The 27,650-nt window shown below is 48.0% G+C and overlaps 1 protein-coding gene across 1 annotated transcript; it reads left to right on the forward strand.

The window, feature by feature from the left end:
• The first annotated feature begins 1,453 nt into the window (after window positions 1–1,453).
• On the forward strand, window positions 1,454–27,541 carry CSNK1E (casein kinase 1 epsilon). Its single transcript, XM_032791880.2, has 11 exons — window positions 1,454–1,684; window positions 5,926–6,013; window positions 13,843–13,953; window positions 14,156–14,304; window positions 15,027–15,255; window positions 22,319–22,489; window positions 23,300–23,448; window positions 24,723–24,915; window positions 25,022–25,161; window positions 25,441–25,503; window positions 26,153–27,541. The coding sequence occupies exons 2-10, from the start codon at window positions 5,938–5,940 to the stop codon at window positions 25,471–25,473; spliced, it is 1,251 nt and encodes a 416-aa protein (XP_032647771.1). The 5' UTR covers window positions 1,454–1,684; window positions 5,926–5,937; the 3' UTR covers window positions 25,474–25,503; window positions 26,153–27,541.
• The last annotated feature ends 109 nt before the right edge of the window (window positions 27,542–27,650 follow it).

A 27,650-nucleotide genomic window follows, 5' to 3' on the forward strand; every position in this document is an offset into this window, starting at 1 on the left:
TTTTTCCACAATTTCTGCCTGTGCACGTCGCGAAGCATTCAGCGTATAGTCCAGACTGTCATTTTCGACCCTCAGGAGGAGTCCATGTGGAGTTTTCTTCTTGTGCTGTTACCCTCACCAACAGCTTCAGTTCATCTGCAAATTTGATACAATCAACTCAGGATTAAACAAAGACTGTGAATGACTTGCCAACTACAAAACCAGTTTCACAGGCTATTAATTTTTTTTTACTTCGATTCTAAGTTTTTTTCTCACATTTTCTTACACTATCTGCTTTCGTTTGTGCATACACTAATCCTCAAACTGCTAGAACAGGGCCTCATCCTCCCTGATTGAACTAACCTCATTATCTCTAGCTTGCTTGCATATATATACCTGCCCCTGGAAATTTCCACTACATGCATCTGACGAAGTGGGTATCCACCCACGAAAGCTCATGCTCCAAAGCGTCTGTTAGTCTATAAGGTGCCACAGGATTCTTTGCTGCTTTTACAGATCCAGACTAACACGGCTACCCCTCTGATACATGTTCTCTGTATGTACACCTCTACCCCGATATAACGCCGTCCTCTTGGATCCAAAAAATCTTACCGCGTTATAGGTGAAACCGTGTCATACTGAGCTTGCTTAGATCCGCCGGAGTGTGCAGCCCCACCTCTCCGGAGCACTGCTTTACTGCATTATATCCGAATTCATGTTATATCGGGGTAGAGGTGTATATATATCTTCTTACTATATGTTCCATTCTATGCATCCAATGAAGTGGGCTGTAGCCCACGAAAGCTTATGCTCAAATAAATTTGTTAGTCTCTAAGGAGTTTTGCGGATACAGACTAACACGGCTGCTACTCTGAAACCTGAAAGACAGTGGGGTGCAGTACATAGGCCACAGGACCAGGACACAGGAAGTCTGTTTCTTCATTACTCTGTGCCTTGTGCAGTCATGTACACCAGCACAAGTGCACAGCGTCTGTAAAATGCTACCATTAAGTTTGACAGATGCTTTGCATTGGGGTGAATGACTCCAGTTGCAGAGCCATGGAGAATCAGGCCTAAGCAGCCTGGTGTCAAGTTGCAGGCCCAGCTATGTTATTCACTTGCAAGTCACTAGACCGTGCAGTGCCTCAGTTTCCCTTTTGTGCCCAATGGGCATGACAATGCTACTTACCTACCTCTGCTAAGCACTCTGCGAGAGCTATAGCTGAAAAGTGTGTTATTGTGTATCTGTGTGCTGTAGATGGTGTGTAGAAAGATGTGCATATTTATTCGAGTGTGCGTGTCAGTTTTGTTTGTACATAGGAGTCCGTCTACAGTATTGTGTGTGTGCTTTTATCTATTTGCGTGTGTTACTTTGTGCCGGAAACAGACACAGCCGGAAAAACACCGTGTTGCCCCTTTAAATCTCACAGGGCGGGCCGGAGCTTCGCAGGATGACATCAGTGGGTTTGGCCCTGAGACTCAATGGAAACTCAACGAGAGAAGCAAGCACTCAGAGACTGAAGGGGCAGGCGGGAGGCAGGCACTCAGCAGGCAGAGCAGAGAGGCAAGGAGGGAGCTCAGGGCTTGGAGCTGGGTACAGCTGCGAACACCCTGTTCCAATCCTCCTGCATCCTTCCCATCCCAGCCACCTTCCTCCCTGACAGCCACCGGAGCAGCAGCCGGACACAGACCCCTTCCAGACAGGGTAAATATTGCACGCATCTGTATCTATCTTGGGGTGCAAATCCGGGGGGAAAGGCAGCCCCTCTGGCTCTTTGTTTTTGCTGAGGGAGGAGGAGGAGGCTGGGGGAGGGGAGGGAGACAGGGCTAGGGGAATGTGACACAGGCAAATAAGACAAACTGGAAGAAAGGAGGACAAAAGCTTTTTTACGGAGACAAAGCCAGGGGGGACACCCAACAGAGCCCCCTGCTCCTAGCTTTTGCAAGGGCATTTTAGGGGCCCCGATCTCCCCCTGTCAGAGCTGTGAAGGGTTTTTTTTTTGTTTTTTTGCTCTCTGCATGTTGAAGTGGCTCTTCTTTATTATATTTTGGTGGGGGGATTAGATCTTTGTGTGTTGCTAGACTGTTGTATTTGAGGAAGGGAGCAAGGGAATCTGCTCATTTCTGCTTCTTTTAATAATATCTTTCCATAATTTTAAAACACTTTGCCCTGAGTAACTGATACTCCTTTCTCGCTTTTCTGGGTGCTATTTATTTTAGGGGTGGCCATAAACCATAGAGGCAACACCTGCATTGTATATTTATAAAGTATTATTTCTGACAAACAGGGTGTGTTTTTGAGGTGTGGGGGGGATGGTGTTGAGAATCAGCTGGGAAAATAAGTATTTCCTTTTGTGCACTGAAACGATTGGTGGGGGAGGGAGGGGAGAGAAACTGTTTATCTGGCATTATTTCATCTTCTAAAATGAGCATACCTAGGAATGGATAGAAAATATAACTTCTGTGTCATTTTTAATTGGCTGGTGCATTTAAAAAAAATAAATCCAGTGTTAGAATCTGACTTAATTTAGTATTTTGCTTGTGGAGAACCGTGGGGTGACAAGAAATTTTCTACCTTGTTTATTTCTTTCTCCCTTTATTTTAATGCCTGTATTTGTTGTGTTGTCTTCTATCTCCCTCCTTTTTGTAACTGTGAAAGGGGGACAGAGGCCAGAGGGACCTGTATTTACATTTGATATTTTTATGCAAAGAAAAATGTCATATTTTTCCCTACTTAAATTCTATTTTCTCTCTGCCTCTCTCCTTATCCCCCCTCCTGTTTAAGAAAAAGCTATGTAAAGCCTTTATGGTCTGTGTACTAGGCAGCTCCCCCCCCGCCCCCCCACTTTCAGTTTCCCCTTAATGCCAGATTCAGCCTAGCAGCCTCCATTATGTAGCGGTCAACTCTCACTGTGTGTTTAATATTCTCTGGCCTGTGGTATCCCTGGGTACATTCGGGTCTCCTAGCTATTCACGTGGGGCGGGGGTAGTGTCATTTGTATTTATCTGTTTTATTTGTAAATGGTTTGTGTGCTTCCTGGTAGAGTCTGTGCTGACATGTAAGTGGAGGGGAAGAGGGGTGGTCCTGCAGCTTGTGTGTGCATATCATGTGTTTACATAATGTCCTGTGTGTATGTACGTGTGTATTATAAAACAGGATTGGAACCTATCTATGGGTATGCAACACTGATGGGAATATAGTATTTCTAGGGTTGTGTAGTGTACTGTAGGTGTATGTGTGTAATGAGGATATTAATATATTCTACACATTCACTCATGCAGAGTGCATTCTTGCTTTCAGGTTTCATAGGGAAGGGGCTGTGAATTCCTCATGGAGAACTAAGTGATTGTCCTCTGGCCCCAAGGAATACTGCTTTGATTGATTGGAAAGCACTGGCAGGGTGGGGGGAAGGGTGCAAAGGTGTCTTTTTATGGCAGATCTGGAGGCCAGACCAGGAAGGAAAGCGGAAACTGTAGGGTGTGTGGGGGTGAGCTGGTAAATCTTCTAACCACTGGAGCAATTCCAGGGGGTGAGTGTATGTTTTGGCCCTTGGCATGTGTTCATCCTGCTACCGTCTGTGTTCCCAACTGCAGTGTTGGAAACAGAGCCTTGCACGGAGGGTACACTGCAGTTGGGTGGGCGGGGGAGTGGGGGGAGGGACATTTACAGGAGGAAATATCCATCCTTCTTTGCTCTCCCTACACCTTCTCCCCCCTGCCCCAAGCCCCTATGGGGGTCTCCATTCTTGGATTCCCCTTTAGAGACTGTTGACCTTGTTCCTTAGTCAGCCAGGAGGTTGTTGCACACCTGTGTGAGATAGTCCCTGAACTTTGCCCCTGTCTGTCCCCGGAAGTGAGGTACCACAACAGGGCATTGGTACAACCCCTGGGCACAGCCTTTGATGAGCTGCTGGTGTCTGAGCCTGGATCTCCTGCATAGCAGTGTGGAGCACTACCTACTAAGACATGAGGCCCACCCAGCCTCTGCAGTGTTCATAGGGCCTGCTGACCAGCACTGGGACCAGAACCTGAGCAGAGCACTAACCCTTTAGTGGCACCAGGCCTGGCCGTGCTCAGCCACAGTGGATGCTGGGTTCAGAGTGTCAGTGTCCTTAATGCAGCTTGTTCCTTTGCTCCTATACTGGAGCAGGAGGGTGAGTCAGGTGTACGTACATGTGGTTATAGTCTCAGAATAGCAGACAGCGGATAAAACCGAGGCTGGTGCTGTGCCCTTGTGCAGGCACACCTGCCTCACAGATCTGTTCCCAGGGCTGTGCCTATTTCTCATTCTGCAGAAGTTTTCAGTAGTAATGGGGCTTTGTAGTCTCTAAGCATAAAGAAGCCCAGGCACATAAGTAAATATCAGGCAAGGGCACTCCACCTCTTGGTGTTTGCATGTGGCTTCTACTGGCCACACTCTGCTTTCAGGATTTGTGATACCTCCTGAACGCCTTGGTGGGATAATTTGTCCTGTGTGTCTATGCAGCCCGTCTGTTCCTCTTTCTCTGACCCCAGGAGATGGGATTACAGAAACAGTTCTGGGCTGGGGTTTATGGTGTGCCCAGAACCCCTGTCACTGGCATTATTTTTGTCTCTGCCAGAGAAGGAGACATTCCCCTCTCGAAGATACTTCCCATACACTGTGCCCCAGTGAGGGAAAGTTCCTCTTACCTTGTTCTGAACGTCTGACTCATTGCCTCCCTTTCCAAGGTGCCCATCCCCAATGCGCCCAGAGTCTACGTTCTATACACTAATAATATGGCATTACATCAACTAACTGTACAGCAGAATCCTCTAAAAGGAGCCACGTTCTCTCCTCCCCTCCTTTAGACAGAGCTACATTACTTGAACAGGGGAAAGCTCGAGGTGGTGGCCATCCAGGGTGACATTGCCGGGGAGCCTCCAGAACTCCATTTGGCGAAGGCCTGCGCAAAGAGATGGGTCCTGCAGTGCACCCTAAAGGTGGTAAGGCTCAGGCTGGATCTCTGGTGCGAAAGAGTGCCATGGTTGTGGGCCTTCCACCCAGAGCAAAGTATAAGGAAAGTGACTAGGTTGAGTCTGGTGTCCTGCTGTGCATTTATAGGGGTAGCAGGTAAGAGCCTTGTGTTCCTAGACCATGCCAAGGTGTGGGGGTGAGGAGGGAGCAGTAAAGGACACCCACTGTGGTGCATTGTAGTGCAGACAGAGGGAGCCAATAGAGCAATGGAGGCTGCAGTCTGTCGTAGAAATGCACTGAAATAGGAAAGTAATGCATAGATTGACTTCATTTTAATGGAACATTTCATTTATTTATTCATTTTCTTCCTTCCCCAGCCCCCTGTGGAACAGCTTACTAGTGACAGTGGGTCTGTCTCTTGGAGCTGTAGGTTCCAAAGTACACCTGCCACAGGGGTGCTGGTCCCATTCCTTGCACAGCTTGGACTCCTTGCTATGGGATTCGTACCTAGCCAGCTTGGTCTCTGATGCTGGAGACCAGAACTCTTCCCGATTCAGGTTACTTTAGGCTGCCATGTGTGAGGCTGGTCCTGGGGCTAATGCTGCTTCTCTGGGGCCTCTCTCCACACCATTAAACCCTCCAGTGGTCCTCCCCCTCCACCTCTTTCACATCTCTGAAGAAATAATAGAGCAGGGATTCACTCTGATTCTCCCACATAGCTGTGCAGATTGCTAAAGTGAATGGGTTTGAGTCTTGTCCCTGCAGCATTCCTGGCTCTGCTGGCCTTGGACAGCCAACAGGCTGGGACAGGAAATGGATCCCAGTTTTCCTACGTGGCAATTCAGAAGACTAAACCCTAGGACACCAAGCCTGACCCCCTGCAGAACTTGCAGCCCTGGGGAAAGGGACCTGCCAGTGTAAACTCCAGATCTCCTGTCCAGTCGCATGTGGGGTACTCATTAAGTTCCTGTTTCTGTTCTGACTCCACATTTCCTTTGCTTCCTCCCTAGTGCGACTGAACCATGGAGCTCCGAGTGGGGAACAAGTATCGTCTGGGCCGAAAGATTGGCAGTGGTTCTTTTGGAGACATTTACCTGGGTGAGTCTCTATGTTGGCCCTTCTAGCCTTCAGGATGTATCTTCTAAACTCTGATGCTTCTTCCCCGCTAATGGGACAAAGCTGGCTTGTGAGGGGAAGGATTCTAAGGGTGATCCTCAAAGATTATGCTGAGGATGCTGGCTGCTTCTTTTGCCTTCCCTGCTGCGGGCGGTCTCCCTAAGTGAGGATGCTGAGATGTGCCAAGAGCCAGTTTGGGCCAGGGAACTGGGTCTCTGGCCATACTGGTTACGAAGTGGACTGTAGTGATCATGTTTGTCAGACTCCCACCCTGTCCCCTTCTCTCGCAAGCTTGTGTGTGTGTTAACCTGTGGGGATTATTGGTTGTGGAAGCAGTGGTTTGGCGAAGGGAAGGTCTGTTACACCGGGACAGAGAGGCTGTTCTGGTAAAATCTCTTTAGTGGAGGTTTGCTGGTTCCATGTTGAGTAGAAAGATACTTATAACTCCAGTCACCAGATGGGGTGTCTGAGCACAGAGCTGTTCAGGGCCGTGGCGAAGACCTCCAAGCAGTGGTATGATTGCCACTGTTGCATCGCTCAGGGACAAAGGCAGGGAGGGGTACCAAGATGAAGAGAGACCTTCTAATACTGTCTTACATCTTGTCTTTTCCTCTCCCAAACTCGTATGCTGCCCCTTAGTCCACTTCTATTTTTAGTGGCCCAAACAATAGAGATTTGCTTGCAAGTGTATTCCACAGTCTAATAAAGCCCCTCTGATAAAGAAATAACTTCTTGAGAACTGCCATAATTTACCCTTCACTAAGTTTTTCCCTCATTACTTCTAGTTACAGACTCTTAAGAGACCACCCTGAACAATTCCCCTCCCTCTTGATATTTACACCCTTCAGATACTTCTAGATGATTATCATACACTCCCTTGATTGTCATGTTGCCAGGTGATACATGTTTAGCTCTTTCCAGCTTTTCTCATAAATCAGTCCATCCAACCACTCAAGGTTATTGTTGCTCTTTTGTGAATTCCCTCCATTTTGTTGACCTGCTGAGATGCCCGGAAGCCAGTGCAGTATTCTAGATGTGGTCAAGCAAAGGGCTCTCCTGTAATGTGATGCCTCTCCATAGAGGGCTTCTTTGGCTTCCCCACCACTGCTACTGTATCACATTGCAAACTCCTCTCTAACTTGCTGTCAGCTATCACCACAGGCTGTCTCTCAGCTTTACTGCTCCTCAGTTCCTCCTGTTGAACATTGCTTTCAGATTCTTTCTCCAAGATGAATCTGTTTTTATTTTCTGCCCATGTTTCTAGTCCATTTTTATTATTTCTCTGTCCTCATGGGTGTTTCCAGCTCCTCCATGTTTAGTGTCTTGTGAATGTCATGAATGGCTATTTACTGCCTTTGCCCGGGTCTCTAATAAAGATGATGGGTAAAAGCAGAGTGAGGTTCCCTGCTGTATCCCCCTGGACACTACCTCGACCTCAATATATGGCTGTATGTCATTTGTTTATGGTCCTCTCGTTAGCTGCCAACTCAGGTGACGTGTTTGTAACCAAGTGAAGCAGGGAACAAGGAGCAATAATACCTTTTGCCTTCAAGCATGTTACGCAGTCTAAACCTCCCTTTTGAGGCAGGTAAGTACCTCTTGCAGTAGCTCAAGAGCGTATGTGTATGTGGGTGAGGAGAATGGCGATACAGAGAGGTAATGGTTCTGATCCTTCACTCCCTTGGAGTTCATGTAGTCACCTACACCTGTGCAAAGTGGGTGTAAAACATTCTGGAATTGTTGCACACCCACTTTGCAAGGTGTTAGTGACTAACATAAGAACAGCCATATTGGGTCAGACCAATGCTCCATCTAGTCCAGTATCCTGTCTTCCACCAGTGCCAAATGCATCAGAGGGAATGAACAGAACAGGGCAATTATTGAGTGATCCATCCCCTGTTGTCCCCTCCCAGTTTCTGGCAGTCAGAGGCTTAGGGACACCCAGAGTATGGGGTTGCATCCTTGACCATCTTGGCTAATAGCCATTGATGGTCCTTTCCTCCATGAACTTACCTAATTCTTTTGAGTCTCATTATACTTTGGCTTTCATGGTATCCCCGGCAACAAGTTCCATGGCTTGACTGCATTTTGTGAAGTACCTTCTTTGTTTGTTTTAAACCTGCTGCCTGTTCGTTTTGTTGGGTAACTCTTGGTTCTTGTGTTATGTGATGGGATAAATAACACTTCCCTATTCACTTTCTCTACACCAGGGGTTCTCAAACTTCATTGTGCCACGATCCCCTTCTGACAACAAAAATTACTACAAGACCCCAAGATGAGGGACTGAAGCCTGAGCCCACCCAAGCCCTGCTGCCCCGGGCCGGGGGGCGAAGGCCGAACCCCAAAGGCTTCAGTCCCGGGGATTCAGGGCTGTAACCGGAGTCCAGCGGTCCAGGGCTGAAGCTGATGCCTGAACATTGCCATACAGGGCTGAAGCAAGTCTTAACACCAGCCCTGGCGAACCCCTTAAAATGGGGTCGTGACCCACTTTGGAGTCCCTACCCACAGTTTGAGAACTGCTGACCTACACCATTCATGATTTTATAAACCTCTGTAATATCCCCTTAGGTGTCTCTTTTCCAAGCTGGACAGTCCCAGTCTTTTTAATCTCTCCACATGTGGAAGCTGTTCCATTGCTTTAATCATTTTTGTTACCCTTCTCTGAACTTTTTCCATTTCTAATATCTTTTTTGAGAATAGGTGACCAGAACTGCACACAGTATAGAAGGTGTGGGTATATCATGGATTGAAATATTGGCATTATGATACTTTGTCTTATTATCTATCCCTTTCATAATGGTTCCTAACATTTTGTTAGATTTTTTTTTTTTTTTTTGACTGCTGCTGCACATTGAGCAGATGTGGATAGTTCACTGAAAACAATACTCCAAGATCTCCGTCCTGAGTGGTAACTGCTGAGCAAAGCAGTGGAGGCTGTGATGCCCTGTCTTGATAGGGAAAAGGGGTATGGTTTTTTTTAAATTGTTTTTCACTCAATCAAGTTGCTTTAACACGAAGCCGTGTTAGCTGGCTATGTTGGAGCCTAGGTGGTCCCTCCAGTTGGGGTCAGGCATGCTGTAGTATAGAATGGTGTGGGTGGAGGAAGCTTACCCAGCCTCTCTCTCTCCCCAGTGAATCTCTCTGTTCACAGATCTGTCAGTGCAGCACAAAATTTGCCTAATGTTTCTCTTTTGTGGCCTGGAGATAGAGGGAATGAACTGAAACAAATAAACTTTGTCTCGGTGTGAGATGAGGAACCTGGGTTTGTACAGCTAAACTCCTGACCTCTTCCCTTTCACCTGACCATGCGTGCAGCAATGTGTTTTCCCCTGAGCAATGGTGCTGTGGGAAATACATATCGTGGATCGTTTTTTGGAAGAGGGGAAATGTTATTTTTTTCTCTCTTGCACTTGCACATACATACATCTTAATCTGACTGATTTCAAGCAGTGGTGCCACCTCCCCCATCTTGAGGATGTGGGGAACAGCACCACATTGGCTGAAGAAGGCCCCGACGATCCAGTGGCCTTAACTATTTTCCATGGTTCTGTGATCAGTGGGGGCATAAATATTTGTGCAGAATGTGCAATTTTCTTTATAATGGGCTTGATGAGGAAGTGGTTTTGATTGGATGAGTAGAAGTGAGATGCATTAGCAGACCTGGGGTGGGGAGGCCCAGAACTGGAATACGGGAGCTATCGCAAGTCAGCAGTGAGATGTATTGGCAAAGCTGATTGTGGTGGTGAAGGGACTGGATTGCTTCAGAGAGGAACCATAGAAAGGAATATGAGCTGAGGATTGACTGTCAGGGAAAGCATGCTGGGATGCTGGTGGTGTATGCTTGGACAGTTCCTGGTTGCATGCCCCTCCCTCACGTGGAGGGAGTTCCCTTTGTTTCCCAGCCTGTTAACTCTCTCTTGCCCTAGCTGACTTTTCCCATCTGTTCAGCAGCCATCCTTTCTTCCCTCACTAAGTTGGCAAGAAAGGAGGTGTTGGAAGGGGAAGGATGTGGGGAGAGAGAAGAACGTGGCTAATAAACACCATCCTCTGTATGCATTATGTGTTAGTTCTTTACATCTGTTACTTCTCTAAAAGGACCCCTTGTGGAGAACGACTCCTTGTTCTGCAGGTGATGTCTCCCCCATCCCTGCCCCATTTAAAAAGCTCAAGACGAATGAATTCTGAATTCAGACAGCCCCTACAGCTGAGCGAGACTGGGGGTGGACGTAGGATTGTGGATAATTCCTAAATCTCTCCAATGTCTGAAGCTAGAAGTATACATAGCATGTTTGTGTCTGAAACGCAGTCTTCTCAGACTCTGAGATCTAGGAGCAACCTCTGGGGAAGGAGGAGAATCGGAGATATCTGCTGTCTGCAACTTCCACAAGTCTGTCGGATAGTAAAAGAGGGTGCATGGTTAATGCATGGAGCAAAGGGCCAGGAAGTCTTGAATTCTTCTTCTGAGTCTATCGCTGACTCCCTCTCTAGCATTGGGCAAATCATGTAGCCTCTCCATGTCTACGTCTGTGAAAGGATATGCACCTACTTCAGCAGCGTGGCAGTGAGGATTATCAGCTGATGCCCACAGAGTGCTATGAAGATGTACAGGGCTCTGAGTGAAAAGTGTTTAATCAGTCATCCTGATAAGTAAAGGATTATTCTTGGGGGAGGAATAGCTCAGTGGTTTGAGCATTGGCCTGCAAAACCCAGGGTTGTAAGTTCAATCCTTGAGGGGACAATTTGAGGATTGGTCCTGCTTTGTGCAGGGGGTTGGACTACATGATCTCTTGAGGTCCCTTCCAACCCTAATAATCTGTGATTCCCTGTTTTCCAATGTTTTGTCCAGTCTAGTTCTAAAGTGCCCCAAGCAGTGAGGCTGTTTCTACTTCCCATGGGAGACTGACACCTGTGGAGAAGTCTTTGGAAAACAGTGGCCTCGAAGGCCAGGTTTGGCCCTCTTGAGATGTTTGCCTATCTGGCATATCCAGGTTTTGCAGAATCTAAGCTGTCATGATTTTTTTGATTTTTTTTTTTTTTTTTAATGTCAGCATTAACTTTCATGGCTCGTTGTGTTAGTGGGTGGAGTTGAGAGGGCACAGGGAGTTGCTGCAGGGAATGAAATGGAGAGGAATGAAAGGAAGTGTGTCGAAGTGAAGGCAGAAAGAGACAAATTGGAAATAGCCCTGAGTGTTTCCCATTGGGTAATAATGAACCTGCCGCTAAGTGACTGGACAAGCAATGACAAACTAAAAGCTTAAGCCTGGTCTACACTAGGAAATTAGGTTGGTATAACTACATCGCTCAGGGTTGTGAAACATCCACACCCCGAGTGATACAGCTACACCCACCTAACCCCCTAGACAGTGCTAGGTTGATGGGAGAATTCTCCTGTTGACCTACCTACTGCCTCTCAGGGAGGTGGAGTAGCTACCCCATGGGATGATCTCTCCTATCAGTGATCCCTCCCACCAGTGCTGCAGTGTTTTAAGGGTAGACAGGGCCTTAGTGACTATGCAAGGGCTATACTGTAACCTTGATCCTTGAGCAAACTCCCCTCTGATATTAGTAGGAGGGGTTCTGTTGTGAATGGGGAGGGATAGCTCAGTGGTTTGAGCATTGGCCTGCTCAAACCAGGGTTGTGAGTTCAATCCTTGAGGGGGCCACCTAGGGATCTGGGGCAAAATCAGTACTTGGTCCTGCTAGTGAAGACAGGGGGCTTTCAGGGTCCCTTCCAGTTCTATGAGATAGGTATATCTCCATATACACCTTTACCCCAATATAACACTGTCCTCAGGAGCCAAAAGATCTTACTGCATTATAGGTGAAACCACATTATATCAAATTTGCTTTGATCCACTAGAGTGGACAGACCCACCCTCCCAGAGCACAGCTTTACTGCATTATATCCCAATTCATGTTATATCAGAGTAGAGGTGTATATATAAAAGTGTAGAGAGTACATGGTCCTAAATTTACATCTGGCTCACAGATCATCATTTAAACATGGAATTTGTCTGTGTCCAAAAACGACCGTTGCCAAATGAGTCTCAGGAAGGCCTCTCCTCCAACCCCCCTAACCCCAGATACTGAGTAAAAATATTTCTTAATTTCATCCTGTTGATCCTATTTCCACTCCCTCAGAGCACCATAAATAATTCCTCGCTCTCCTTGGTGTTTACATCCTTCAGATATTTGCAGGCTGTTGTCATGTCCCATATTCCCTCCCCACCCTGCTTAGTTGTCTCTTAGACAAGAGATATGTATTTAGCTCTTTTTAATTGTTCTTCATAAATCTGTCCCTCCAGGCCCCTAATAACATTTGTCTCTCTCACAGATTCCTACCAACTTGTCTGTCTCAGCCCTGATACTGTGGTGTCTCAGCGACACCTTTCTTCTAACAGGCTGCCTCAGACTAATCGGTGTTCTGCAGAACTGCCCCAAAGGGAGTGGACTCTGGAGGCATTTGCTTTATCTTGTGGCTCTAGGATGGGAGAAGAAATCAAGTGGTGCTTTTTTATCTCTTTTGACCATTTGTCCCCTACTTGGTCCCAGTTTTGGATGAGGGGTGGCAACGGGTGGATGGATAGATAGAAGGTGCTCTTTCTGTGTCCCTCAGCAGGGACTCTGTATTTCCTAAAGCCTGGAGTGGAAGGCAAGAATTAATTTTACCTGCCAAGACTAGCTTTAAGGCTAGGGGGTTGTTTGGGTTTTGTTGTTGTTTGTTTTTTGCTATCTTGTCCATGTCTCTTCTATTCCTATGGCTGAATAAATTCCTCCTACCATCCCTTTCCTTCCACTCCATCTTCTGGTTAGTACGTGTGTTCTGGGGTGATTACTAGGGCGATGGTTTTGACTGCCAGTCACCTGTGCAACAGGCAGTTAGTCTGTGTGAATTTTAGTAGTCCCTAATTCCAGTACAGGGGTGGGCTGGTGTTAGAGAGAGGTCTGGGGTGTCATTCTTGTGGCCTATGCACAGATCTTTTAGTTCTTGCCCTTTTTAGGATGGCAGGAAACAAATGGAACCCCATCTCTGTTAATATGTGGAAGGGATGGAATGTCCCCCTTCCCTCTCTCCTTCAGTCCTCCTCCCACAGCCAATAGAAAATCCATCTCAGCTGATGGCCCTGTGTACTCCTCGGCAAGATTCCTCTGTTCTGTAGCAGCTAGATTCAGTTTTAAAAATATAGGGTTTTTTAATTATTTACATCAGAGATATAGAAATACTCTGAGTATAGGAGTCCCTGTGTGGTTCATTTTACTATTGCATTCTGTTTATTTCTTGACACGTATGAAAGTCTTTGGCATATCCAAAATTGGATTGATGAACAATAATTGCGCTGTAGAGTGAGTGTGTGTGTGTGTGTGTGTGTGTGTATGTTTTGTCACCTGGTGGGCAGTTTGGAATGTTGGGATATGAACATTAATTGGATGTTTAACTATTTCAGTGTCTTTTTTTTTTTTTTTTTTTTTTAGCCATGTTGACCTATGAATTGTCACTGTAGACTTAACCTGGTGATATAGTGAGGCAGTTTGCTCTTCTTAGAACTGTTGTTTCAGGCTGTCTGCAGAGTCTGCACTGGCTTCCGTTTATTTTGCCACCTCAAGATTTTCTTTGCAAACATAAGAGCTAGACTCTGCATGTGTGATTTAAAATGAAAGTTTAAATTGTGGTTCACAATTCTGTGTCAAAGGGTAGATTCCAGGACAATTCTGCAGTGGCAGCATGGGATTTGCATAAACCTCATCATGGGTGTCTCACTTAGTTCCAGGCATGTTTCTAATCTTCATTTTGCCCTCTTTTCCTGTGCCAGGTGCCAATATTGCCACTGGGGAAGAAGTTGCCATCAAATTGGAATGTGTCAAAACCAAGCACCCCCAGCTCCACATCGAGAGCAAGTTCTACAAAATGATGCAGGGAGGAGGTGAGCTCAGGGAGGTTGCATCTAGTGAGAGTAAAAGTAGAAATTGTTCCAGGGCATTTTGAGGAGGAGGGAGAGAAATTACTGCTGGGTACCTTAGTGTTGGATATGCCCTTCTCAGCAAGGAATACTCTGGGCAGTGGGGAGTCACTGTGGATGTCTCTTGTCTACCTCTCATTCATGGGGTTGGTCTCTCTTTCTGCAGTTGGTATTCCCTCCATTAAGTGGTGTGGGGCAGAGGGTGACTATAATGTGATGGTGATGGAGCTCCTGGGGCCCAGCCTGGAGGATCTCTTCAATTTCTGTTCCCGCAAGTTCAGTCTCAAGACTGTCCTGCTCCTGGCAGACCAGATGGTGAGTTTCTTCTAAAGGTGTCAGCACCTCAGCTCCATCGCCATACCTTACTTTTGGCTTTTTCCACCCCCTCCACTCAATAGCAGTTCTGAGCTGCTGTAGCCTAGGCTATTTTTCTGAGTGAAGATGGAGAGGGACCTCAAGTGGCTTTCAGGGTGTTTGCTCTTGAAGAGGCTGGGGAGCCAGGCTGCCCACTCACAGGAGTTGCCAGACTGGATCAAACCCAAGTTCCATGTAGCTGAGCATCCTGCCTCTGACAGTGGTCAGCACCAGAAGTCCCAGAGGAAGGTTAAGAGCCCCAAATAGGCAGATATGGGATAATCTGTGCCCCTCTACCCAGTTAGGGCTCATCCTGGTTTTGAATAGTTAAAGATTGGCTCAATGCCCTGAAGCTTAATATCCCTGCCAAACTCTCTTCCCTTCCCTCTCTGGAGTGTTAACGGTGACTTCCCCTCTGAGGAAGAGGGGGAGCGTTGGTGGGAATGGATGTGTTTCCTGTTCATCTGCTTCTCCGTTCCCATGAGTTGAGGAGAAGAGTCCTTTCTTGGGCTGTGACCCTCATTGCAGAGCGCCAGAAAGCTAGCAGTTCAAGCCCACTCCCATGACTGATATTTGCCAGGCCCATCTGCCCATGCTCTCTTTTAAGGGTGGGGTTTGTAACACCTACAGCCATAACAAACTTCCTTCCCACTTCTCCTGCTGTGTTCACCCTCCCCCTCCAGATCAGCCGTATAGAGTACATTCATTCCAAGAACTTCATCCACCGGGATGTAAAGCCAGACAATTTCCTCATGGGGCTGGGCAAGAAGGGCAACCTGGTGTACATCATCGACTTTGGCCTGGCCAAGAAGTACCGAGACGCCCGGACCCACCAGCACATCCCATACCGGGAAAACAAGAACCTGACCGGCACAGCCCGCTATGCCTCCATCAACACCCACTTGGGAATTGGTGAGCCTACTGTGGCATATGTGCGTGTCTGTTCGTGTGTATCATGTGCTGTAGATTGCAATATCATGGGAGGGGCAGCAGGTGCCATAGTGAAGGTTGCATAGTGGTTTCCTTCCTAATCCCTGGATTTCAGTTGCTCATAACTAAGGCTACATTTTACTAAAAATACCCATGACTAAGTCATGGACAGGTCAGGGGCAGTAAACAAAAATTTACCACCCGTGACCTGTCCATGACTTGTATTATATACCCCTGACTAAAACTTGAGGGCACAGGACCCCTGCTGCTGCTGCGGTGGGGGGGTTGGGTGGTGGTGCATGGCCCGGCACCCCTGTTAGGGGGGCTGGAAGGCTCCCTACCCAGCTCTGTGTGGCTCCTGGAAGTGGCCAGCAAGTCTCCACATAGGGGCTGCAGGGGCATGGCCACAGGGGCTCCATGAACTGCCCCCGTCCCGAGCACCCTCTCCGCAGCTCCCACTGGCCAACAACCGCAGCCAGTGGGAGCTGCGGGAGCAGTGCCTGCGAGCAGAGACAGCACACTGAGCCACCTTGCCGAACCTCCGCCTAGGAGCCAACAGACATGTTGCCGCTTCCGGGGAGCCCCGCTGAGATAAGCACCACCCAGAGCCCTCACCCCCTCCCACACCCCGACCCCCTGCCTCAGCCCAAACTCCTGCTGCTGGTGGTGGGAGAGGGGCGCGGTGGCTCAAGACTGCCACAGCAGGGGTTGGTGCGGCTAGCCCTGGGGGCTGCCCAAGCTGCTCAGGTGGCCCCCGGGCAAGCTGCACCGTCCGACTTATAAATCACAGAGTACCCGGAAAGACATGGAATTTAACTTCTGTGACCTCCATGACAGACTCGCAGCCTTAGTCATAACTTTTGTCAGTCAACAGCAGAGTGAAATTTACGTGATTCTCTGACAGTTTCAGAGCTGCCCATGGAATTCTGAATACCCACAATAAAAATGATCAGATCCTTGATAACTATGGCTGCTGCTTGGCAAAGCTGTGAGCAACAGAAGATTTGAAGCTATCTGTCTGCAGGCTCGGGAAGGCAGCTGTCGGCTACATTTGATTCACATTTGGAAGGTTTTCTCCAGATTCTTATGGGCTAAAAACTTAAATCCTCCAGAAACTGGTGGCTTGGGCCCCCAAAGTCACCCAGGAAAACTTTCCCCTCTCCACTGGCACTGATGATATTCTAGAAGCCACAGCGTCTGGACCTATTCTGCAGAAATAGAGCAGATTTGGATTGCCTTCATCTTTAATAATATGTAGCTGCAGCCTATGGAGGCTGTGTGTCAAAACAGGAAGCACTGTCATAGCTGGGAGTGGGACGGTCTCTCCTGGTCTCTGCTCTGTATTAAAAATACAGTCAGCCTGGTAGAACCCTATGGACCATATTTTGGCCACCTCTAAACGTGTGTGTGCGCGTGTGTGTGCGCGTACATACATACAAATTGAAGTTCAGTGTGCTGCTTACTCAGGGTTCCCATAACCAGGGTAACTGCCACATTGGGATTACTTCATGCATGCTTCATCTACTGTGTCTATCAGGGACTGGGTTTTGGGGCTGCTCTGTCAGACCTGAATGAGTGAAGAACTAATATGTCTGTTTTGCTTGTTTAATTTTCCACCGTGGTCTTAAATCTTTAGCCTTTGATTCTAGAGTCCAGCTTGCCTATCAGGCTGAATTTTTAGATCTTGTTTGCTCTTCAAAGGGCAGGTTGCATATGCTATAAACTTGTGACACTCACACAGCACTCTGCACAAAATGTTGAAGCTGAAAACATTAATCTTTGCAACAACTCCCAGAATCACTATCCATTTAACAAGTGGAGTTGCAGAGAGGGTAAGTGACGTGCCCAAGGCTGCCTGGGAAGTTGATGTCAGAACAATAATCAAAACTCTGCACTTCCTGGCTCCCAGTGCTGTGCCCAGGCCATAAGACCTCTCCACTGGACAACTGACGTGTTTGAGTTAACAGAGAACCTTCACTCTGAATTTTGACTTTCAGTTACTAAATACTTGGTGTTACCATTGCCTTTGTGCAGTTGAGAGGCAAGGGAGGAACCCCTGAGTGGAATAGCAATCAAATGAGAGCCTTATATTTGACTCTGCAAGCTAAGGATTGTACATTCCAGAGTCTAGAAAGAGTGCAGTTTTTTCCCCCCCCCCCGTTCTCAGAGACTGGGTGGGGAGATCTGGGAGGTTTTCCATGGTTACCAGGGGAGTCATTTGACTATGTGGCCCTTGGTTCATACATTCCAATCAATTTTCACATGCTCTGGGGGTGAGAATCCCCTGTGCCCGTGAGAGCATGTAAAGTCTGAAATAGACACCCGGGGTGCCCAGGAGACTGACACAGAAGGGGCCTAGCATATTCTGTCTGAATAGTGAGTATGGGAAGCATGAGGGTAATAACTCTTCCTGCCATCACCCTAAATTCCTTTTATAGATGACATCAGAATGGGCCCTGTTTTTCTGCTGGTCCTGCCCTTGGCACTATTTCCAGCTTCATGCGCTATTAAAGACACTAATTTTGGGCTGTGCAGCCTCAGAGTTCACAAAATCTGATATGAATGTGTAATCAGAAGAACCATAATTCGGTGAGGAATGAACAGGGTTTGGGGGAGTCTGGCTCCCTTCCCAAGGATTATCCCAGTCACAAACGCATGGAAATAGCATGGCTTTTGGAAGGGTCAGGTGGGTAGCAGTGTGCTGGGAATCGGGGAGCCTCTGTAGCTGCAGGGAGGCAGGTCAGCTCATGAATCTTATCCAGTGTAAATCCTAAATAGCCTCCCTCTGCTCAGGCATCTGATCCCCATGCAGTTTGCCTTCCTGCTGTTGGTGCTGACCCAGCCTTTGTCTGGGCACCATCCCAAGGAAGGGAAGGAGTGACTAGGAGCCTGTGTCTGTGAGAGGGAGGAAATTGGCATGGAAGTAGGATAGCTGTCTTAGAAATGGGAACGGAAAGAATATTTCATTGCAAGGTACAGATTGGCTTTGAGGGCTTTCCAGAGGTGTTGGTCAGAGGTTATTTGGTAGAGAAGAAGAGGGTCAGTAGGTTGGAGAATGTGTGGATGCTGTTCCAGGTGTCCAAGGGAAGACTGAGGCGCTGAAGATGAGTAAAAGACAAAGAGAAAGTGTGATGTAGTGGACTAAACAGAGGACTGGGAACCAGGAACTCCTGAGTTATAATCCCAGCTCTGACACTGATTCACTCTGAGGTAAATCCTTCTCTTCCCCTGCTTTCTGCCTGTAAAATGGAGATGTGATTTTCCTACCTCTCAGGGATTGTGTGAGGCTAAAGTGATTATTGTAAACACTAAAAGTGTGCATGCAAAGAAATGTTCCTGAGTGCACATGTCCTCAGTCTTTTAGGATGAATGTGGATATTGCAAAGGTTGAAGCTGTCTTGTGTTGTCAGATTGATGTACTGTTCTATCTTATTTATATTTTATTTTTCTTTTAATATATATTCCCAGGCAGAAACTGTTAAAATGGAGTTAAAATTGAGAGTACTTGTCAGTTTAGGGTGATATACGTTATAGGGCTGTTGTAATTATCCCAGAACCAAGAGTTATAAACCCAGGAAGCTCACAGTTAAAGTTACACTTAAAAGAGATCTAAACATGTGAAGTTACTGAAATGTGGTTAGGGCACCAAAACAATCTGTGGCCTGCCCTGTTGGGCCCTTCAGACTTCGCATGGAATTAAAACTCGCTGAAATATTGTGCACAGGCTATGTTTAAAGTTATATAGATGTACTTTTAAGGATTAATGGTCACTTCCTCGTCGTTCTTCGTAACTGAAAATTTGTCCATCTGCCCTCTGGTGACACCGCAGAAAACAACCACCGACCACTATAATTAAGGTAGTTTTAGTGTTTATGGATCGAAATTAATTTAAACTGATTTTTTTTAAAGACAAATCAGACTTTTTTTCATATTGCCCTCCCCCTATTTCCCCCAATCATGGTATCACTTCAGGGCAGGGTTAAAGGGATGTGTGCATCTGTAGAATAGACACTAGAGGTTTGCACTCTTCTTTGCTTCTATAGGCCTAGCTCATTGCACTCACTGGGGACTTCTTACCACTCTCCCCATCCTCCTCTATTTCAGGGACTCCCTGCAATTCCCTACCCCTTCCTCTTATGCCAGGGCTTTATGTATCCCGTTCTCTGCCCCCATGCCAGGGGCTCTGTGAATTCTCATTTATCCCCTTCCCATTACTATTTAAGTAATTCAGGAGGTCAACATTTTAAACTGTATGGGCATAGCTGAGACTGTGGGTTGATGGGAGGAGGTACCAGTGTGGTGGAAGGTGTTTTAATGGCAGCCATCAATCTGTTGGAGCTATAGACAATTTCAGAGGTGGTTGAAGCTGTCAGGTGCCAGGGTCTCCAGGTGTTCTCCGTTTCACCCTTTTGGCTTTTCTGATGTGTTTTCCCCCTCATCTCCCCACCACCACCACCAAAACCAACAACATTATGTCCAGTGGTGCTTAGAATATTCCTTGAAATTCTGGACTTGAACACTGCATCTGAAGAAAAGTTAAATGCCATCAGGCTGAGCATAGGCCTCACTTCCCCTGGCCATTTAAGAAAAAAATCCAACAACAAAAAGCTACTTTCTTTTATGTGAAAGTTGCGAAGTCAAGACTCAAAAGTTGAGTTTCCAGTATTATGATTACCTGTGCAACCTTAATTCAGTCCCTGGTGTGTCTGCATTATAATAGTCTCTAATTATATGATGACATATTCGTTTTTCTGAGGACCCCCTCCACCCCCCATCTCATTCAGTGCACAGGGTAGATCTGCTCTGAGGAGGAATCAGGATCATAGTGAAGGAGGCTTGGTCGATAGTTCACCTGCCTAATTTGTTGCTGAAGTTGGAAGGTATGCAGTAAACTAAGCTGGGGATTTCAGGAAGAGGGAGGATGCAATCATGGGCTAGGCAGCTGACTGCTGCCCTGGGAAAATTAGTTCTGCCTCTGACACACAGTTTCTGTGAGATACTTCGGAAGTGATTGTTAAACCAAATTTTTCACAGATGGTCACAAATTGTGTGTTCTTCATTTTCTGAGTGCCCAACCAACGATAGCTGAGGCCTGATTTCACTTGTAGCTGTGAGCACTCTTCACTCCTGCAAAATCAATGGGAGCTGTGTTTCAAACATAAAGTGTGAAGCACTCTGAAAAAGTTTGGGCCTTATTCTTTCTCCATCTCAGTTTTCCACTACAAAAATGTCATAATAGCATCTAATCTCACAGGAGTGTTTTGAAGATAAATCAATTAATGTTTGAGAAATACTCAGATACTATGGAGAGAACACCACAGAAGTGCCCATAAGGAAAGCAATAACTTTGTATTCGGTATAAGAGGGGTAGCCGTGTTCGTCTGGATCTGTAAAAAGCGACAAAGAGTCCTGTGGCACCTTGTAGACTAACAGACGTATTGGAGCATAAGCATTCGTGGGTGAATACCCACTTTGTCAGACCACATGCGTCTGAAGAAGTGGGTATTCACCCACGAAAGCTTATGCTCCAATACTTTTGTTAGTCTACAAGATACCACAGGACTCTGTCGCTTTTTATATTCAGTGTCAGGTTTGAATGCTGTGTGTTCAGTAAGGCCTGGGCTGCATGTTAAATGTGGAGGATGAAAAATAAATATTGAATTGAGCAGGGGTCCTGTGCAAAAAATGGTATGTGGGGGGAGGGATAGCTCAGTGGTTTGAGCATTGGCCTGCTAAACCCAGGGTTGTGAGTTCAATCCTTGAGAGGCCATTTGGGGATTGGTCCTGCTTTGAGCAGGGGGTTGGACTAGATGATCTCTTGAGGTCCCTTCCAACCCTAATAATCCATGATCTTGATCTATGTCATTAAAGATCGACTCCTAGTGCATACTCAAAGAGGGCCAAATTAAAGGCAACCTTAAATCTGACATTTCTTAATGCCTGAGAGCTTGACTTTGAAACCTTAATGTTCTTCTATTTTAGATCTTTTTAACATGTTTTGTTTTAAACTGAAAAACCAGGAATTCCATCACATGAAACCATATTGACCCCCAGCTTGGCTCATCAGCAGGGTTTAGATCCACAACACAGACCTCCGTCAGTCGAACTCAGAGTAAATGGTAGCAGTGTAGGTTCTTATCCTCTGTGTGGGCCACCCACTAGTGGGGAATGAGACACACTCTGCCAGTGAGTTTCACAGCTGCTTGCCGAGAGCAGATCAATGTAGAGTCTGAGGATTCCAGGGTTCGATTGTGGGTTCTGTGAGGGAGTGTGCTTCAGTGATTTCAGACACTTCTGCTCCTAGCATGACTCTGTTCCCCGTTTCCCTCTCCACCTACCCCTCCATTCCTCACCTCATCACGTTCTAGTTAGCTCGCTTTTGCCTTATCTTCCTCATTGCTCTTGGTGCTGGCAGCGAGAGCAATCAGAACCTAGGAGAGGTGATCTTCCCACTTTCAGTTCCTGTGCCTGATTCCACAGTGATCCCCACCTGCCAAGAGGAGCCATTGAAGGGAAAGTCCTGCTCCGCCCCAGCAGCCCAGGGGTAGGAACCTGCTCACTGCAGAAAATCTTCATAGAATTTAGCTGCCAAACTCTGCCACTTCTCTACTGATCATGTGCGAACTGCAGTTATTCGGAGGCTTATAACGGGCAGATTGTCATGGGATGGCAAGAGGCACATCCCAACACCAGGGTGAACATCCCCCCTCCAATACCAAATTTCAAGTCCCTGCTCTGAATTATGGAGGCTCTTGAGTTTCTCAGAAAAAGCACTTGGAAGATTGTTTTGCTCTTGTTTTTAAAAATACACAAAAATGTGGTGTTTTGCCCTAAGCTCCTTCTCTGAAGTGACTGAACCATTTTTGGTTAAACTTTCCAGAAAAATTGAGCCTGAAGCAAGTGGGCAATTTGTTGTGTATTGAAAGCAAAAAAGAGATGATCTATTGTTTCCTCTTGCTTGCCCCTAACCGCAGAGACCAATTAAGCAACTCCAGTCACATCTTGCTCCCTGCCCTTGTGTAACTCTCTTCTCCTCCTCCTTCAGAACAAAGTCGCCGTGATGACCTGGAGAGCTTGGGCTACGTGCTCATGTACTTCAACCTGGGTTCGCTGCCCTGGCAGGGCCTCAAGGCTGCCACCAAGCGCCAAAAGTATGAGCGTATCAGCGAGAAGAAGATGTCAACACCCATTGAGGTGCTCTGCAAAGGGTACCCTTGTAAGTGCTGTGCGCTCCTGATGAGTACCTTCGTAATACACACGTGCATGTACACTCCCTCTCTCGTGCTAGAACCCTACAGAATCTGACCCCTTCTAGCAGCGGGAGGCATGGCACATGTCATCGCGGTACAGGGGGGTGCTGGGGAAGGAACCCGGCGCATTGCTAATGGCAGCAGTTCGAAGGGATGAGAGAACCATGGCACTGCAGTCCTGGCACAGAAGTGCGACCCCCTTAGAAATTCCTAGGGAGCTGGTTTTGGGTGGTCTTGGTCTTTTTGAGGTGACCCAGTTTAGAGGCAGGCTGCGATGAGAAGTTGTTTCAGGGCTCATGCTGCTGATGTCTAATGATGATGAGGTGTCTGGATCTGTGGGGGATACTGATGCCAGTGTGCAGCCCATGCTGCTCTGGACTGCTGTGGCCACTTTCTCCCCACATGGGACCCTGCTTCCCAAATCTCCGTTCTGCCTATTTTGTTAATGATATGTTCTCCACTCTGGGGATCCCATGCAACCTGCATATCATCGCTGGCTTGAAAAGCAGCCAAAGAGAGGAGGCAAGCAAGGATTTCCCTAGAGAAATTGGGTGGCTGTCCTCAATGCCCAAAGCGGAGCGTTCCTTAGTGGAGAAGGCACATATTGTCTGGCTCTGCAGTGCTGCCCCTCTGGTCTGAAGCAATGCTTCTGGGGGGGCCTAGTCCTGTGGCTGTACCTGAGGCTCGCTGCAGGGAGAGTGGAGTGGGGTAATGGAGGAGCCTCGTCAGGGTGGAGCTGTGTTTAACGATCAGCCATTATCTCTGCCTCTCTCCAGCTGAGTTTTCCACATACCTCAATTTCTGCCGCTCACTGCGGTTTGATGACAAACCTGACTACTCGTACCTGCGGCAGCTCTTCCGTAACCTCTTCCACCGCCAGGGCTTCTCTTACGACTATGTCTTCGACTGGAACATGCTCAAATTTGTGAGTGGTGCAGGCCTCTGCGAAGGTCATGGTACTCCCTGGGGAGGGCAGGGGGCGGAAGCTGTGACCGCGCTCACTGAAAGCACATTAGGTTCTTGGCCCTAGTGAGCAGTAAGCGGGACAGGCGTGCAGCATGGGTTGCGGGAGCGGCATTCAGCAGCATTAATTGGGAATCACTGCTGCTATCCCCTGGGACATCAGGTCTGACTCTTCCATTGCAGCCTTGTATGTTCTTGAGGGCTGGGACTCTGACTCAGTCTGTGTCTGGCAAGTACCTAGCACAGGGGTGGGCAAACTTTTTTTGGCCTGAGGGAATAGAAATTGTATGGCAGGCCTTGAATGTTCAAAAAACAGGGGTAGCCGTGCAGGCTCCAGGGTGGGTCCAGAAATGAAGAGCTCAGGGTGTGGAAGGGGGCTCCGGGCTGGGGCAGAGGAATGGGGTGTGGGGAGGGGAGCGCTCTGGCTGGGGGTGCGGGCTCTGGGGTGGGGCTGGCGGTGTGGGGTTTGAGGTGCAGGAGGGTGCTCTGGGCTGGGGCAGGGAGTTGGGGTGTAGGCTCCAGCTGGGGTGCAGGCTCTGGGCTGGGGATGAGGGGTTTGGGGTGCAGGAGAGTGCTCTGGGCTGGGATTGAGGGGTTCAGAGGGCGGGAGGGGGAACAGGGCTGAGACAGGGGGTTGGGGCACAGGGAAAAGCTCAGGGGTGCAGGCTCCAGGCGGCGCTTACCTCAAGCGGCTCCTGGAAGCAGTGGCATGTCCCTTCTCTGGCTCCTACGTGGAGGCTCGTCCAGGCAGCTCTGCAGGCACTGTCCCTGCAGCTCCCATTGGAGCGCTGGATTAGAGCCATTGGCGTGCATAGGAGCCGGAGGGGGGCCAAGATGCGGCTTCTGGAACGGCCCCTGACCTTGCTCCCCGGCTGGCATGCCAGAGCAGGGCAAACCCCAGACGCAACTCCTCAGCAGGAGCTTGAGGACCAGCTTAAAACAGCTGGCGGGCCAGATGCAGCCCATGGCCTGTAGTTTGCCCACCCTTGACCTAGCACCTTGTAGCTGCTACTGCAGTCTAAACAATAACACACACCTCCCTGAGGAAACGAGTGAGGGGGAGGAGATCAGAGCCGCCTCCTCATGAGATGGGAGGTTCTAGAGATGGGATCCTCTCTGTTTCTTTGCCTAGTCCTTGGGCCAGACTTGTTTCTTGGCATGGGTGGGCACAGGGTTTTCCGGCTTGTTCTGAAGGCTGAGCCTTTTGCGATTGGGGGGGCGATATCTGCCTTTCAGGGAGCAGCCCGAAACCCTGAGGACATGGATCGGGAGCGGCGAGAGCACGAGCGAGAAGAGAGGATGGGGCAACTTCGGGGTTCCGCCACACGGGCACTGCCACCCGGCCCCCCTGCTGGAGCCGCAGCCAACCGCCTTCGCAACGTTGCGGAGCCCATGGCCTCCACGCCCGCCTCCCGAATCCAGCAGTCCGGTGAGGGGAGCCAAGGCCCGTGTGAACCCAGGGTGTGTTGGGAGTGACTGGAAGCTGAGGGTGCTGAATGCATTTCTCTCACTTTCTACTTCCTTCCCTCGGACAGGAAACACGTCCCCCAGGGCAATCTCACGAGTGGACAGGGAGCGGAAGGTCAGCATGAGGTTACACAGGGGAGCTCCTGCCAATGTCTCTTCCTCCGACCTCACAGGGCGGCAAGAGGTGTCACGGATTTCAGCGTCACAGGTGAGTCCCTGCCTGTTGCATGTGGCCTCGGCCTGTCTGCACTGTGCCTCAGATCACCTGCACTTCTGGTGACACCAAAGTGGCCACAGGAGCTGCTGGCTGAACTGTTGAGCTGGATGGCTCCCGGGAAATAACGATTTTGGGGGAAGTGGGGGATAAACAAACCCATTGCGGTAGAGGAATGTATAGAGCACTCTGGTTTCTCCCCTGCTTTCTCCCCAACCCTCTCTCTGGTTCCGCCTCCTCTGTCAACTCACACATGCTCTCGCTTATTCCCAGACGAGCGTGCCATTTGATCACCTTGGGAAGTGAGGAGATGTCCCTGGACCAGTGTTTGCTTAGGTGAGTGCTCTCCCTGGTGCCCCGAGACTCTGGTGGCAGCTGTTGGCCTGAAGCCTGAGTGTTGCTGTGGTGGGTCAGTGCACTTCCCTTCCCTCTCTTATCCTGGGAGGATGCCCTTTGGTCTTGGAATGGGATGCTTGAGCTTCATTAGCTGGGGATGGAGAGCAGCACTATCGTGCTCCGTGGAGAAACCGATCCATATGTCTGGTTCAGCAGTAACGCTTGGTGGTGGTGTGTGTTTTGGAAATTCATTCCATTGCTTTTGAGGGGTGGGAATGCTGTAGACACCACTTCCCCGTGCCTGGGGGGGGACGTTAAGACCAGAAAGCCATTTTGTTGCTTTCCAGTTCATGCTCTCCTGATTCATCTTTGAGGCAGTGTGATAGTGCTGAGGAGGAAGGTTTGGGCTTGAGTGAGGATGTGGAAAGGTATGCTCCAGAAGAAGCAAGATATGTTTGTAGCCTTTTTTTAAACCAGTGCATATATCTTTGAATGGGAAGTAGATGCTCACAGGGTAGTTCTGAGGGCTTCTCTGTGGTGTGGGGAGAGGGAAAAAGAAATGGGTAATTTGGGGTACCCAGCTCTCATCATAGGAGATGGCCAGGAGAACCCTCCTTTCTCTAACACTCTTCCCCTCTTTTTCTTTTAGTGTCTTCACTGTATTTTTCTTTTAAAAAACAAAAACAAAAAAAAACCCCAAAAACAACAACAACAAAAAACTTTTAAAACCCCACAAAACAGTTTGTTTGTTTTGTTTTTTTGCCAATACTGAGGAGATGAGCTGCCCCCCCCGTGCTGGCATGAAATGTTTCTGAGCTCGCCGCCTGTGTTCCCCAACATGAGCGCCTACGAGAAACCGACGACATGGGAGCCCTACAGAAATGCCTCTGCTGCCTTTGTGCAGCTTTCCCCCCAGCCCCACCTCAGCGCACCGTCTTCCCAGCTAACTGCACTCTGCCCTCCCTTGACTCTGCTCTTCTGTTTTGTTTTTAAAACAACTTCCTGTCTTTTTTTAATTTTGGTTGATTTTAAGATCAAGTGGTTTCTAATGCAATTTTTTAAATTTTTTGAGGGAGCAGTTGCACTTGTTTTGCAGGAGTCTCCTGGGCAGGTAGAAAATCTCTAATTCCAGCCATGGCCGGTGGTAGAAACTGTGTTTACAAGCATTAAAAGAAATGGATGGCAAGCTGTTAGAGTAGTCACAGGAAAGGCCTGCCACTTATTCAGGGATCCTTTTTCCCCTCTGCACCATGTGGGGAGTAAACGGAAGCACCAGGCATGTATAAATAAGATGAACGGTCCTGGCATGCCAAGGGTTTCTTTCCAGAGGGGGTGAGTGGTTGAGTGGAGGAGGTGGAAGTGAAGCTGAAGGACAGGGAGATTGTAACCCACTTCCCATACCAGGGGTGGGGTCTTTTACATCAGGCTGCACGTGATGTTAGGTTTTGTTTTTTGTTTTGTTTTAATTACTGAGGGAAAAGTGTGGGATCTGAGGAGAAGAGAGGGATGTGCAGAAACTTGGGGGATGGTTTTCCTCTTCCAGCTCCACCCCCACCCCAGATAAAAGATCAGATATCGCGGTGCATATGCACAATCCCTGACCGCCTCCTTCTTCCCCCACTTTAGTTGTTTTAAAGGTATTTTAGGAATGCTCAAGACACCACATGGTTCTTTGGTTTTAAAATGCAGTGATCACCGCTGTGACATATGGCCTCTAGCTGGCGCATTGACACTAGTGTGGAGCCGATGAGGGTGTGGGTGGGGGAGGGAGGGGATTCGGTTTTGGTTTTATTCCTTTCTATTTAACACTGCGTTTTTTTTCCCCCTAATTTATTTACCCCCTTACTCTCTCTCTCTTTTTTTTTTTAATTAAAGAGTAAAACTTTTTATTACTTTGTAATTTAAAAAAGTCGAAGAAAAAAAAAACCTGAAGAACTTTGGGGGTGGGGGGGATTTTGTACTTTTTTCCTGTGTAAATATTGGACTTTTTTGAGCTTTATCGTGGTTGTTAATTTGAAGTAATAAAGTAGAAAATGATAAAGTGACGCAAGTATCTGTCCTTTCTTCTCTCCTCCCCACCCCTGTTCTGGTGATGTGATATACAGGCAGGAGGTGTCATCTTGCTGCCGATTATGTTCCCAAGTTCC

The sequence above is a fragment of the Chelonoidis abingdonii genome, chromosome 1, assembly GCF_003597395.2.
Source record: "Chelonoidis abingdonii isolate Lonesome George chromosome 1, CheloAbing_2.0, whole genome shotgun sequence".
NCBI lineage: Eukaryota > Metazoa > Chordata > Testudines > Testudinidae > Chelonoidis > Chelonoidis abingdonii.